We start from the raw sequence: 15583 nt of genomic DNA, 5'->3' as shown, positions 1-15583 counted from the left end.
CAGATGAGTTGTGTCACTCCTGTGATAACGACATGTTATGAGCGTTAACAGGCCTTTTGAAAAAGTATAAATGTAAGTCAATCAAATGGCATAAGGGTAGCAAGAATCTACCAGTGCTGTGATTTTACAGGAGTAAGTGTAGGTTTTGACAAGTTTACGATGCAAGTGCCTACGCTTTTATTTGTATTTTTTCTTTACAAACTCCTTATCTCCCCCTGAGACCCAAAACATAGTCAAATTATAGACAAACCAAACATTACACTTTTTTTTTTTTTTTTTTAAATCACCAACATTACCACAAAAATATCCAAACAAATATGCATTTTTTCAGCTTTGGCACAGGCTGCTGATAAGTGTAAATTTTACTGGGTTTGTCTTTTTGCTCTTGTACTGATATTGGCATGTCTGTCTTTCTACCCACCCTTTGAACCTGAGCTTTTTCCCACTAATATGCTATAGATGCCTATGAATCAACAATATACTGTACATATGGACACAATCATGAGTTTTTCTCTCCATATAAACAGTGCTAATACAAACACACACATTAAAACATGTCCTCTGCAAAAGTCCAAGACATTTTGGCATTTGTCTTTTTCTCTTTTTTTTTAATGGCTTCTGGCTTTCTTTTCAAAAACTGGTAAATGTACAACGGGCCTTGTGCTCTTGGTTGTAGAGTTCCATAGGCAAAGCCCTTGCTCAGTATTACTGCGATGCTTTTACACAGCCTCTGTGAATGTAGGCGTAGCACCAACAGTAACGCAGAATGTTTTGTCTTTTGCTGCCCCTGTTTCCATGGGGGTTTGAGACTGACATCTGAAGTGAGTCCCACAGACCTGCTGGTGAACTGCGCAATAACCCGTTCTACCAACGTGTCCATCTTGTGCCACGTCTCACATGTAGACTGCACCATCGGCTGAGGGACTGCAGCGGCCCACCAAGTCTCTGCAGTGGCCATGTTTGAATGATTGGCTGGCTTGTGAAACCTGGATGGGAGCTGATTATATCGTCAGTCGGGGTTTTCTGAGTGGAATGGTGAGGGAGCTCAGAATGCAGAGAATGAAGGGAAGGATGGATGGATGGATGGATGGATGGATGGATGAGTGGTCAGATGGACGTTCAGCCTTTTCTGCAGCTTCTCCTTCGTCCATCTCTCCACCTCAGGGCCCGTTCTCGTTGTAGTGGAGGGAGATGGGCCGGTCGCGCTGCACAGCGGGCATGTACGGCCAGTTGTAGCTGGAGCCTGAGAGCAGCATGTCACGGAGCAGTGTCTCAATGGGCGTCTTCCCGACCAGGCGAACAAAGAACAGCTGCTCAATGACCGGAGAGGAGACGATGCGCAGGGAGGGCAGGCGGAGGAGGAGACGTCCAAAGCGATTGGGCTGGCTGGGGTATTGGTTCCTTACATACTCCTCCAGGGCGCACTGGGACTTCTCCTGAATGCTCTCCACGTGGGCAACGTCTGACAGCCCCATAGCATCTACAGAGAAGGAAGAGAATATAAAGATTTATAGTTTATCAAACAGAATCCTACAGAATTATAGTGCCTGAAAGGACCCTGCAAGACAGTAAACACAATCCACAAAAATGACACTCTACATGGACACATGACTGGTTGTTGTGTCTGGGCTTTATTTTTGGTTGATACTGTGTGGTCTGATAACTGAGACTTAGATTTTTGGAAGGGTTTAACTCATGTTGGATGATAAGTGGGTGGCTCCGTGGATGGATTACTGAATGGGCCTACAGAAAGGCACAAAACAACCACAAAGACACACAAAATGACTACAAAAATGGACAAAACAACCACAAAATGACAAAAAACGACTACTAAGAGGGGAAAATCAACCTCAAAGACACACAAAATGATGACAAAAAGGAGCAAAACAACCACAAAATGACAAAAAACGACTACTAAGAGGGGAAAATCAACCTCAAAGACACACAAAATGATGACAAAAAGGAGCAAAACAACCACAAAGAGACAAAATAATTACAAGAAGGGGCAAAACAACATCAAAGACACACAAAATTACTATAAAAAGGGGGAAAACAACTACAATGAGACAGAAAAATAATTACAAAAAAATGCACAAAACAACCACAAAATGACAAAAAATGGACCATGAAAATGTGTAAAAAAAAAACCACAAAGAGACAAGACAATTACAAAGAGGGGAAAAACAACCTTAAAGACCCACAAATGACTACAAAAGGCACAAAACAACCACAAAGAGACATAAAATAATTACAACAGGGGGCAAGACAACCTCAAAGACACACAAAATGACTACAAAAAGGAGAAAAACAACTACAAAGACACACAAATCCACAAAAAAGTGGCAAACAAAAAACACAAAGTCTGTGTGTCTTGCTCCTTTGCTGGTTGGGTCCCTTTTGTGTATCTGTGTCCAGGGGCCCATTGTCTTATAATGTGCCCATGGGTGGCTCAATGTGCAGACTTGACCTGACACTGTACATGAAGTATAAATATCATCTAGTTGATTAAACCAGATAAATGCTGACACAGACGGATAATGAAACGCATTAAAGAGCTGACAGTATCTTAGATTTTTTTTTTTCATTTTCATTTCAAATTCCTGAAGTCAGAGAAATCTTGCTCAAACTTGAGGAAATGGAGGTTGTCACTGCAGAGATAACGTATCTACTCCACCCCCGTGGTCCGTGTTCACAGCACACTACAGCGTTCCCTCTCGCCGCAGCTGGAGGTCATGTTCTGCCTCCCGCCTCCTCACACCTCCCCTCCTGTTGGCCCTGCCTTGGCAAGAGTCTCGCACAACCGATAGAGTGTGTAACACCGTGCGCGGTACTTTTCGCACCCTCTGTGTGTGCGGTGGAGAGCACGGGGGATTTAGCAAAGGAGGTCAGAGATGTGTGAACTCAAAACAAAGACACATTTCACTGTACTCTGCCACATACTGTACATTCAGAGGGAGTGCTCTCTGACTCTGCCCCCTGCATGAACCCTCATTTGGAAGACAGGTTTTCGATGAGGGCAATTTCTTCTTTCTCTAGTCTAAAAGCACTGGCCCGTAGGTTTTAACCTGTCACCTTGCATCGTGGCTCCCCTTTGTCATCTCACACTTTGATCTGTCCCCTGTGTAAACCCTGCTGGGCCTTAGTGCTGCACAACAAAAAAAATTTAATTTACGTCATATTTTAATCGAGTGTGTCAACCTCTCCCCACCCCCAGCCGCCACTGTTCTCATCATCCTGAGTGAATAATTGCTCCCACTTCAGCTGTACTCCCCTCCACTCGGGGGTCAGCTGGACTACTTTTTTGTCTGGCCGCCATTTTGGGTCCTGCGTGACAAGGCACTCACTGCCTGGTTGGGATTAGTAAAGCTGTCTGTGGGACTGAAACCACATCGCGTGCCGAAGCGACAGCTCTGTGGGCGCCCTTACACGCCAAGCGCCGTGTTCTTTTGTCTGATCCTTGGGCACACACCGGGTCAGTGGGGGTGAGGGATCAGGGTGGCAGGACTGAGATGCCCGATCTCTGATGCGCCTTGATGGGACTGAGCTTCACAGGGGGAGCGGAGGGAGGGGACTCAGAGGGAGGTGAGAGACGATTGGTGTTTGTCTGAGCTTGTTAGCTCATCCTACCAGGTCTGCAGGAGTCAGGTTTATTAACGGGGCTATCTAGTGTGTGTGTGTGTGTGTGTGTGTGTGTGTGTGTGTGTGTGCGCATGTCCGTCTTCATTAAATTCAAATTTCTGTGTTAATATCTTTCACTAAATGCATTGTCTGCTTTCGACATGACACTCTCAGTTTTTTTGTGATGTGCATACATGTGGGCACATCTGCCCACATACAGGGAGGTCACATGGGATGCTCAGGGCTACAGGGGTTATGTAGGTCATGGTCGGGGCTGTTGCGAATCCTCCGTCTCACTGAAACCCAACATACATAATTCAACTCTTGTGGTGGGGGCAGGGGTCCCGGGGCCTGGGCAGGGCTCGGGGTTGTGTTTGGGGAGCGTGGGGAGGAGGGGTGGATGACTGGTTTCAATAATAGATGGGATCATGAAGGAGAGATGGCGGATGAAAGCAAGGAAGAGAGAGGAAAGGTGGATCCACTGCCACCTACATACATGGAGGAGAGATGCTCAGTACATGCAGAGTGAATCTGACAAGCCATGCACGGGAGAAAAGAGGGAGAATGCAATAAAAAAAAAAAAACAGGGACGAGGGACATCTCAGTGTTGGCTTCTTCACCATCCGTTTCCCCCTGGGTCACAAAGCATGATCTCTTGGTGAAGTATCCCAGATGTGAGAGTATTTTGGCTGGCACTGGAGCCCAGTGACTGTTGGGATAAACCTCAACAGGGTTTGTATATAAGCAGGATCAAAACAATGCCTATCTCATGGGTTTCCTCAAGATGCAACACCATTGTATTTTGATTTAATCTCGTCTGCAGCTCAGTGGGGAGAACATAATGCAGCACAGTGAGGGTGTGAGGCTCAAGTCTGCTGTTTTCTCTGAAGACCTCTGGATAAAAACAGCTATAAATAGACATTTTCTTTGTCATTAAATCCAACTTGGAGCGGATTAATTCAGGTACGAAAATTAAATTACTGGGCAAGGTTAACTAAATGTCACAAGGATGCTTTGTTGGCAGATCATGGCTGCTGGCTTCCTTTTTATTAAGAAACATGTGGCTTGGTGGGCTCATATTTCTTTCTCTATCAAAACTAAGTAATTTACTTGTCTCTCAGTCCTTCTCACAAAACATACAATCTATTACACGGGCAGAAATGAAAATACAGCTTAGCAGAGGAGCACTCAAAAAGCCAAAAAAAGAGAAGGGGAGGATTTAAATGAGTCACAAGCAGCTACTCACAGGGTCAATAGCGGTCTTTTCCTGTATGAGAGAGCGATCAAATTACAGTGAAATTCATGGAGGGCAGAGACCATGACTGACTGGTGGGAGAACTGTAACGGCAGCATTTACATATGGAGCCAATGAGACAATATCTGCTGCAGCATTAGAGGTCACGTCGCGGTCAGGCTCAGCGGAGGTGAAAAGGTTGCGAGCTGAAGTTGGCGCTTCATGCGAAAAACTGGATTCCAACAGAGCAGAGGAGGGAGATGTTGTCTGGCACTGTGAAGTTTTTATTCTGCGGTTAAATCGACAAGTTATGGTCAAAATTTATAGTCGTGTCGTGGTTGACTTTTTCATAACAGACAGAAATTAATGTTTTCAGGACCTCTTGACTAATCATGCTGCTGTTAGCCAGCTTTTTAGACATGAATACGTTAGTGGCTGCATCTGTGTGTTAAATGGCTTTTTTGGTCATTTAGCCATAAGTGTCAGTTATGAAAAAGCTCATTATGTTTTAAATAGATAGATTTAAAATCAAATATTTGCACTGAAACCTTAATTTATCTTTAATCAACATTTTAAAAGACACTCGCTTACTCTTCATCTTCTTCTTCAACAGTTCACGTGCACACAATGATATGACATTAAAGGTCCAGGGTGTAGGACTTAGGGGGATGTATTGGTAGAAATGGAATATAATATAATAAGTATGTTTTCTTTAGTGTATAATCACCTGAAAATAAGAACTGTTGCGTTTTCGTTACCTTAGAATGAGCAGTTTATATCTACATAGGAAGCCGGTTCTCATCTGTGGAGTCTGGCATGTTGCACCGCCATGTTTCTACAGTAGCCCAGAACGGACAAACCAAACACTGGCTCTAGATAGGGCCATTTGTGTTAGCAGCCTCTCTCCAAGAGCAGAACAGTGTCAGAAAAACACAGATTTTAACAAGAAACTGCTTTATTTGGTGTTTTATCAGCTTAAATCACCAGATAAATTTTCTCTGGAGAAGAAGAGACCTATGTGGATAATTCAGCTCCCTCTAAAAACCTCCTGAATGTCTTGATCTTAAGTTATCAGAGGAAAAAGCTGAGCACATATTAGCAGGTGTTCGGCTAGCGTCCCGCCTCGGACAAGCAGAACGGCATCAGTGAAACACTGATTTGTAACGTGAAACTGCTTTAGTCAGTGTTTCTACCTTTTTAAATCACCTGGTCTGTTTGTTTCAGAGGAGGAGACCTTTGTGGTTAATTCGGCTCCTGGTAAAAACCTCCTGAACAATAAACTCTGAAGGAATTCGTATTTGCTCACATGCTAAGTGTTTTCCTGGATATTCATGCATTATCATTTTCATGTCTTCTTGACAACTTAAATGGGCTCATTTATGGTGTTTGAGAGACACATTTTTAATGGTGCTCTAACAAGACGTGCTTGTTTCACCTTCTGCTGCTGCAGCCTGTACATTAATCTGCATTCAGTTCAGACTTGTGCCATGTTGAGAGTGTTTTGGAAATGTTACTGCTAAGGTTGCTGTGACGACTTTCACTTAAAAGTAACCTGGGTGCTTATTCAGACATGAGACAGACATGTGAAACTGCATTTAGATTTACAGGATGAGGTGCATGTCTGAGAGGGGATTCCTCTACAAAATGTTACACCCCGAATCTCAGTTTGTTTTTTTTATCAGTTATTTCTGAGCCTAAAGCTGTGTCTCAATTCAGGGGCTGCAGCCTTTGAAGGACGTGGCCTTCGTGGTTGATGTCGGCCACGTCCTTTGAAGACCACATGAGCCAAACCGAACGGTCTCCAAAATGGGACGATCTGGTCTGCGGAGGATTTCCTGGTTGCATCACCAGTCGTTCTCACCCTCACCAGTTACTGTCACCTAGCAACCAGCTGCACTTGACGAAAGAAGGAGTAAGCAAGTAAGTTAGTTAGCCCTAAATCATGGGCCCAGAGATTGTTATTATATATATTTATTTATTTATTTAATACTTGAGGAGACGATGCACCAGCGTTTGATATATTTCAGGCTGATGGACTGTTTTCAGATAAACTTATTAAATTACGACTGTTTAAGCTGTGTGCTTTTTAATTCCTTTAATGGTAATATCTTTCACATAAACATTTTTTAATTCACTGGCTTTATCTCACCCTGATAAATAAACATGATCATTATCTGCCCTATCCTTATCTGCAGGAGCTGAGCTGGGCTCTGTCTTGAATGCACTGAATAACACTCGTCTTGGCCATTTCTCTAACCCAGGTTAAGCTGTTTACATGTGCTTTGATACCCTGCAATTACGTGTCCGTCAACACGAATAAACCAATTAACAGAATGTTACCGTGCCAGCGGAAGTCGGCTCACCCGCCTGCTAATTCCTTCCTCCTCTGCCCGAGCAATAGTAAAGTTGCTCACAGGAGAGAGGTGACGTTATTGTTCACATCAGAATCTACCCATAATCCTGTGTGAGTCTGAGGTTGTGCCGAGGTGAAAGATCAAGTGAAAGGAGTGTTTCCTGTCAGTCTCAACAAATAAATGTTTCTTTGGACTTTTATTTAATCTATTACACTAAAATCTAACGCTATACTTATACTTTATTTTACTATGAGCTCTTACAGCTGCCTGTTTATATAATTTGTTAATATAATATTATAATTTGAGCCAGGAATTAAAGCCAGTGTGGGACTTTAAAGAATATTATGATATTGTGATATTAAACTTGACCTGACTGATCTAACACACGACCTCTTAATGTGTCAATCCATGAAACGTTTACATGAGAAAACATAAAAATGTGGCCATTGTCTTTGGAAAGAGAAACGTTTGACAATTTGGAGCCTGGATCAGTTTTCTTGGTTTGAAAAAGTAAAAATTGGGATTTGAGTCAACGTAGTCTCACTCCCAACTCGTCAAATACCGACATTTGGTCTGTGGCCTTTGGCGTCAGATACCCACACACAGAGGAATCCTCGAGCTGCTGTTTAAGACACACCAGGTGGTGGCCTTTTTTGACACTTCAAAACTGCAGTATAAAGAGTGAGAAACTATTGGTTGGGTGGAAGGTGAGATGAATGGGTTAAATAAACTCCAAATTTTCACCCAGGAGACTGCTGTTCGGATCCCTTGTGAAACAAAAAGTCAACTAAGTTATTTTAATAACAACATAGTGTGCTAGGTTGTGTATCATATTACACTAGTGACGTATGTCTCGTGACTTTATATTACATTATTAACAAACATACTTATTTTAAGCCAAACCATGTTTTTGTCTAGTCCTAATCACAGACTTTTGTTGCCTAAACCTAAAGCGTATTGCATTCACTTGACAAATAAAAAAAGCCCTGTTTTTCTGAGTAATTTTGTCTGTTTCTCGGAGTAATTTATTTATTTTTCTGTTTTTCGGGATAATTTTTTCTGTTTTTCTGGGTATTTTTTTTCCTGAACGAGGAGACGAGATACTTCAAAACCTAGCAAGAAGCTCCCATCTGGCACCTGCAAGTGACCGGTGCCTATATCGAGCTCTCAAGAAAGGAATGAAAGCATCTGTTGTTCTATTGCTCTCTTAACTCAGAAAAAAATACACAGAAAAACAGAAAAAATTACCCCGAAAAACAGAAACAAAATTACCGTAAAAAAACAGAAAAAAAATTACAACAAAAAAAACACAGAAAAAAATTACACCGAAAAACGGAAAAATTAATCAATAAAACAGATTTTTTTTTAATTTGTCAAGTGAATGCAATACACTTCCGTATAAACCAAAATAAGTAACCCTAAAAAAACAAGTTTTTCCCTCCATTCTAGGGTTGTAGCGATAAACCGGTTTCAAGGTACACCATGATATAAACATGACGGCTATCATACTATGTACATTTGCTTATCTATGATATTAGAAAAATATGCAACTGGACGTTGACTTCACTTCTTTTTTTTTAGTTTCTGGCAAAGGGACAATCGATGAAAACTAGCTTTTTAAGCTAATTCGAGTGCATTTACATGTGTGTTTTTTTTGTACACAATGTTTATTAATGTGCATTGTCCCTTTCAAATAAACTAAACTAAACTAAAGTTATTTTCTTAGGGAAGAGTTTTTTCACATACTTCCATTAACAAAATGGTTTCAAGTTTAAATTATAGTCAATTATAGTAATACAATGTTTGTTCAACCACAATAACCCCTCCGTTTTCATTCCTTTAAGGGTCATCATGACTGATAATAACATAAATTCTGTGATGCTGTCACACCATGTACCCACGATATTTTCTGAGACAGGTATCATACGGTGAAAATCTTTTGAGTGAGTTGCAATTCTGCTCTGTTCTACATTTATTATAAAAAGAGACTGCGTGCATTTAGCGAACAAAAACTACATATTTCCAGTGAAAACGGAAAAATATATTTTAAAAAGACACAATGCATGTAATGGGTGTAAATTAACACGTCCCTGAGCATCCAAAACTGACACAGGAGGTGTAGGACCACTGTCCAAGCGTCAGTATTTGATGAGTTGGGAGTGAGAATGTGTTGCAGCCCGCATCAGTAGGCTTGCACCAAAATCCCAAACAGTAATACCATAACTTTGACATTTTTGGGTCATTCATTTGTAATAATTTTAAAACTTTTGATTGTCCACTCTGCAGCCACCCATCATATTTAAACCCTGCCTCAACATCCTGTTTCAACGTTATGCAGCATTTCCCTGTGACTCTTTACTGTTTATATGACACATGTGCTTCATTCAGACTCACCGGACGTGAAGAGCACGATGGACTTGAGGCAGGAATACTCAGCCGTGTCCACCTGCAGGGCCTTCAGCTTCTCCACCTGCTCCTGGAAGACGCGGATGTGGTCCATGAAGGCCACCACACGCTCTGCTGACATGGGCGACGCGTGCAGGCCTGCCGCTGCCAACAGAGGGGCCACATGGAGCGGCATGGAGCACTGGGCAGCGTTGAGGACGAAGAGCTCGCTCCATGACATACGCAACAGCGCCACCTAGAATACAGGTAGTCACAGAGTGGTTAGCACAGGAAGGTAATTATTAAGAAGCTAATGGAGACAAAGAATTGATTCCAAATACTGAAGGTGGGTCAAATCAATTAAAATCTATCTAACAGGAATGATGTAGAAATATGTCACAGCCTCTAGTTCCAGTACAGCAGGCTTTAGACTCCATTTCCACCTATCATCCACATGAGTCAAACTGCACTTAACTAGCACAAACACACTTTAATTCTGAGCACAAAGGGACACGAGATGCACTAAACACAATAATCCAAACCGACTTTGGGAATGGTCAGAATTTGGTCACATTATCAAAGAGGAAATGCAAACTAGAGAGAGCACAGGAGCTCCATTCATGCACAAATTTTTCCCAACAAGTCATATATTCATTCATTAAAGGAAGAAGGAAACACACGCAAACTAGGCATGCTGCATGAAGCTCGCAGAGATGACTAACCGTCAGAATCTGAGCGTAAAGACAACAAACATGATCAACGGTTTATTGTCAGTGTTAAAGGTCATAGAGACAACAAGAGGATGTGACAAGCTGCAAGAAGAGAGATACACATTTAATATGTATATGAAATAATCATGATTTTAACATGTGGTATGGGCTGACTGAATAATGTCAAAAAACTGCTGGAGAAGGAGTTAAACTTTGATGTGATCACAGCTGAAAATGTTGCAGCTATAAAGCAGAAATCATTTGTGTAGATTACAGATCATAGGTCAAGAAAATGTTAAATTGTCTGAAGGTTTTGAGAAGAACCACCATTAAACCTGCCTGCAGTCGCCGTGCATGGTGCATGGGTATTTACTACTAGTTATAACTTATATCTTATCTTATCCACCTTAGATAATCAATTCATATCTGAAAATAAGTTATAAAACACGTGTTGACGCCAGGTGTAAACAGTCTGTTGATAGCAGGCTACAATAGAAAGTAGGTTTATACAAAGCAGAGACACAGTGGTACAATATTAAAGCGCTCACTGAGAGCGACAGGACGGATCTCTTCTACACTTTGACATGACGTTAATGATATATTAATGATATGGTGCAGTTATAGCATGACATATCTGTGATGTGACTGTGTCTGCCCAAGGTGCATGTGAATATTTATAGGTGAGGCGGTTTCTCTCCGTGTCAAGACTTTACAGCTGGTATAAATCTACATGTCCACATGTTTCTGCCTTCGATGAACAACTGAGCAGATTTCTTTTTATATGCCACTGAGTGATGATCACAAATAAGGAGAAGAAGAAAAAGGTAAATTATTTATAGGCTCAAGAATCTGTATGTTGATAATACTTCATGAAACTGTGTTTTTCGTTGTTGTTTTTGTTTGGTGGAATAAGAGAATTTAATGATGTTTGTGGCATCAAAACTTTTCACTGACCCTATACTTGTGACCCTGACCCGACTGTGGCTCAGAGGTAAAATGGGTCGTCCACTAATCGAAAGATCAGTGGTTCTGTCCCCGGCTCCTCCAAGTCTGCATGTCGAGGTATCCTTGAGCAAGATACAGAAGCCCGAATTGCTCCCGATGGCTGTTCACTCCGAGTGTGAGTGTTTAAAAAACTGAGTCGCACCTTGAATGGTAGCCTCGGCCACCTGTGTATGAATGTGTGTGTGTGTGTGTGTGTGTGTGTGTGTGTGTGTGTGTGTATATGTGTCCCTCTGCGAGCTTTATGGAAGGACCAATTCAACATTTTACAAAATACACTTGTTAGTTTTCTTCCAGAGAGTTAGATGATAGAATTGATACCACTCTCATGTCTGTATGCTAAATATGAAGCTAGCTTAGCTTAGCACAAAGACTGGAAACATGTGGAAACACCTGGCCTGGCCTGTCTCTCAGGATGCCAGGTACAGTAACATCCTGGGGACTCATGTGATTTTTACACTTTGATTTATCACATATCAAAGAAATGAGGTATAACGTTACAGTTAGTGAGCTTCTGAAGTGTCGGTGAGCGGATTTGTTTCCTTTAGACAGAGCCAGGTAAGCTGCTTCTACCTGTTTCTCGTATTTATGCTAAGGTAGGCTAACTTGCTGCTAGCCATAGCTTCATATCTACAGTACCATAGGTGTAGATTTCAGGAGGAAAGCAGGGGGTACGTCCTCCTTAATATTTAAAACATGTGCAACTGTCGCCTTCCCCACAAAATAAATACATGAAAGCAGCAGAGGCTTTTCATTTTGACATGACTAAAGGCGTTTACACCCTAAATTGTTGCAGAAAATGCTCACAATGGTGCATAAAACATCACCACAATGCAGGAAATTAAGAGTCTGATGCTCAACATTTTCTTGCGAAGGCCTTTCAAACGCCCCTCTACTGACTGCACGGACATAAGAGTGGTTTCGATCTTCTCATCAGACTCAAAATGTCAAACTATTCCTTTAACGCTGCTATTGCTATATTTCAATGTAAACTCTCGTCAGTCATCAGAGTGTTTGACTCACCTGATCCATGAGCTGCAGATCAGGGAAGAAGGGGATGTTCTTGGCCCACTCTACAGCGCTGAAGAGCAGCCTCGCCGCCAGCTCGCAAATGTTCTCGATGCCCATCAGGTTGTTTCCCTGCATGCACTGGGCGCCATAGCGGGATGTGGGGTAGGGCTCGGCACGCAGCAGCAGAGAAATGAAGCCAGACAGGTAGGGCTGGCCGTTGTACGGGTCAGTGCCGTTGGTTAGGTACTGTCCCGGGCTGCTCTGGGAGTTCGATGTACGTCCTCGTTGTACAGCTGGTGGAAAACAAGACAGGAGAAGATGAGAATTCAGCTGCGTGAATCTGGAATTTTAGCTCATAAATATTTGTTTTTGCATATGTCGTCATCTCAGTCCAACTTTTAACAGACAATAAATATCTGTCATCAGGTTGTTATTGTGCTTTTGTGATTTAGGAGGCCTGCTACGCACTGAAACCTGGTTTACATCCTGTGCGCAGCCCGCATGTAGAGCAAAGTTAAACCTAAAAGCCTGCAAGAGAAACACAAGGGAGAGGAGACGAAGACAGAAAAGAAAGAGTGAAATTGGGCATGTCAAATGTGTCAGGTCGGGGGGGGTTGCAGAATGGGGTCAAAGGGGCGAAAAAGTGTGGAGACGGGAACATTTCTCCGACTCCTAAATATGTCAGCGCTCGTCTTTTCAGCCGAGCGGTGGAAAGTGGCCAGGCCAAGGCCATTCTGCACTGCTGTTGTGCATCAATGAGTAATGACAAGCAGCAGCTGGTAAAGATATAACACTTCTTCACACCTACACATGTAATGCACCCACATGCTGCATGCATACACACATGCACGCACCACACATGAATACATACGGTAACATGCCCCCTCCTCCTCCCATTCCTCCTCCTTCCTCTACTGGCAAATGGCTCAGCCTGAGGCGAAAAGGGCACGCAGAGGCCAAGCTCTCGTACACACACGCACAAACACCCAACCCCCCCTGTGGAGCGATGATGATGCGGCGAGTGCTCAAAGGCCCATTTGGAAAACACCTGTTCAGTCATCCCCACTGTCTGACTAATAACTCCATCTACTGTTACACAGAGAGAGATGGGGGCGGGGGGGAAGAGGCAGTGGGAATGCAAAGGGTGCCACGTGTGAGGGGAAAAATGAGGTAAAAGGGTGAAATGGCTAGATAAGGTGGAGAGGGAGAGTGTGAGGTGATAAGTTGAGAAAAGGGAGACTGAGGGCAGAGAGAGAGAAAAGGTGCGGAGTTCAGTTCATTTGAATATAGCCTGAGATGAGGCTTCAGATAGAGAGTGGTGGTTTACATAAAGAGACAGGTGGAACCAGGAGGTGAAAAGGGAAAAAGGAGGGGTCTGGGAAATGCTTTTCAACTCCGCATCACCTGTCACCTCACAGACAGCAGCTGTGTCAATCGAACGCACCACGGCACGTCTGAAAAACGAGAGGTCAAATCGCTCAAGAGCGTTAAAAAAATGCCTCTAATTCTAGCCGGCCCTCTGAGCGGGATGAAAAAATACCTCTGCACAAAAGGTGTTGACCTCAAACTACTAGTTTTCCCCGTGAACTTGTGTCAACCCGTGTGTTCCCGGAAAAGAATGCGGTCTCCTTTGGCAAACAGTGCAGTCTCGCTGTGGCTGAGCTGTGAGGAGGTGTTGCCTGTCACAAAGACTTTGCACAATGAGAGATTCCTTGTCACTCACACTGCGGCGGCTCTCGTCTTGCTTCGCAAAGGACGGCTGTCGGATTAGCAACACGTGTCTGTCTTTGTGGGGTTACACAAACTAAAAAAAAAAAAATGACACACCGCTTTGGGCAGCAGGGGTTGAAAGTAAAGAGCAAGGCGCTGCTGCAGTTTCCACAAAGATTACCTGGTCAAATATGTTTTCAGTCACTAAGATGAAAGACTGTTAAATCATACAGTGCTACATACAGTCAGTCATGTTACTGTAACACAGGCTTGTAAAAGAATCAACAAGTCCTTCAAATTAAATATCAAGCTACTTGTTTGTAACTGCCCTTTTGAACGACGCACAACGAAATGTTGTGGTTGGGTCCAAGTAACTACATAGTTAAAGGGAAACTTCAGTATTTTCGACCTTGGACCCTGTTTTTCACGTCCTCGTGTCTACGTGACTAATGGGAACAACAGCTTTTGAAATTGGTCCAGTGTTGACAGAGAGCGCTCCAGCTGCAACGTAACAGACAATTGACCCTTCGCTAAGTCACGCCCGCAGATGCAGACTGGCTAATGATAACGTAGCATCAGGCCGGCTCAGACCAGGGTCCGACAACAACACAGCTGTGCTCCATTGACTCTAATGCAATCGTTTCAGATTTCCTTCATTTTCAGGCTGGTTTTGTGGATTTGGAGCTAAATGTTGTGCCTGGGGCACGTCGTGTATTAATGATACTCGTTACCTGGAGAGATTGGAGAAAGATATACGTTTCTTCCCTGTTCCAAAACCAAAATCAGACCCTGAAAAGTGTAGGGTTAGCTAGCTAGCTACTGAAGATATAGCCTACTGAATGTATACACATGCTGCTTTTGCTTTGTAATGATTATAACAGTGAAACAAAGACCGACCCTGCTGTACAGGAACCAGTGAAGGGAAGCAGGGGAACTTTGCTCATATTCAACCAGCTGTATGTCATCGCAACGTTGTTTGACTTTGCCCAGAGATCCCTGTCGAAGCCAAACACCGTTCATCTGCACGCACTGTGATGCCACACAGCTGGTTCAATATGAGCAAAGTTTCCCTTTATATTCATTGTCTTGTGTGGCGATCAGCAGTGATGTGGTGGTTCACTTTTACACTGTGATCTGTAGCCTATAGTTCGGCTTTAGCTTCTAACTATCTTTGTCTTTTTAACCTGTTGTTGCTGCTGAGTCGGTTTGACATCCTGGATATATCCTTCAAACACAGACTGTAGACCCCTCTGTCTGCTTCTCTCTGGAGTCACTCTTTCATTGTTCCAAAAATATGATAATATCTCTTCAGGGAGTGCAGTTAGTTACAGTGTGGGCTCCATGCTTACTCTGACAGCTTGTTGGCCCATCAAGTGAAAGGTCAATTGTGCACCATCAAGTTATGTCCATTTAAAGTGTTTGTTTTTGCCACTTACAGGCTCAGATTGTCGTGAGAAGTGTCTGACAGCATTACAGAAAAGGACCTTACAGAGAAATTAAAAGTTTTTCCTTAAGTCAAGTTCTGAAATCTCCAGACTTTACCACATTGTCGAAATCAG

At 42.9% G+C, this 15583-nt stretch overlaps 1 protein-coding gene across 2 annotated transcripts in view; it reads right to left on the bottom strand.

Moving 5' to 3' along the window:
* Positions 1-230: 230 nt before the first annotated feature.
* Positions 231-15583, bottom strand: part of nr2f5 (nuclear receptor subfamily 2, group F, member 5) — a 29550-nt gene continuing 14197 nt past the window's right edge. For both annotated transcript variants that reach the window (XM_049582931.1, XM_049582932.1), the window contains exons 2-4: positions 12327-12607; positions 9601-9847; positions 231-1480 (exon numbers count right to left, since the gene is read on the bottom strand). In XM_049582931.1, the coding sequence (XP_049438888.1) occupies positions 1161-1480; positions 9601-9847; positions 12327-12607 (848 nt within the window). In that variant the 3' untranslated portion in view covers positions 231-1160. The remainder of the gene's footprint in view (positions 1481-9600; positions 9848-12326; positions 12608-15583) is intronic.

The sequence above is a fragment of the Epinephelus fuscoguttatus genome, linkage group LG8, assembly GCF_011397635.1.
Source record: "Epinephelus fuscoguttatus linkage group LG8, E.fuscoguttatus.final_Chr_v1".
Taxonomy (NCBI): Eukaryota; Metazoa; Chordata; class Actinopteri; order Perciformes; family Serranidae; genus Epinephelus; species Epinephelus fuscoguttatus.
The sequence above is the reverse complement of the archived record's forward strand: the minus strand, read 5'-3'. Positions and strand labels throughout refer to the sequence as shown.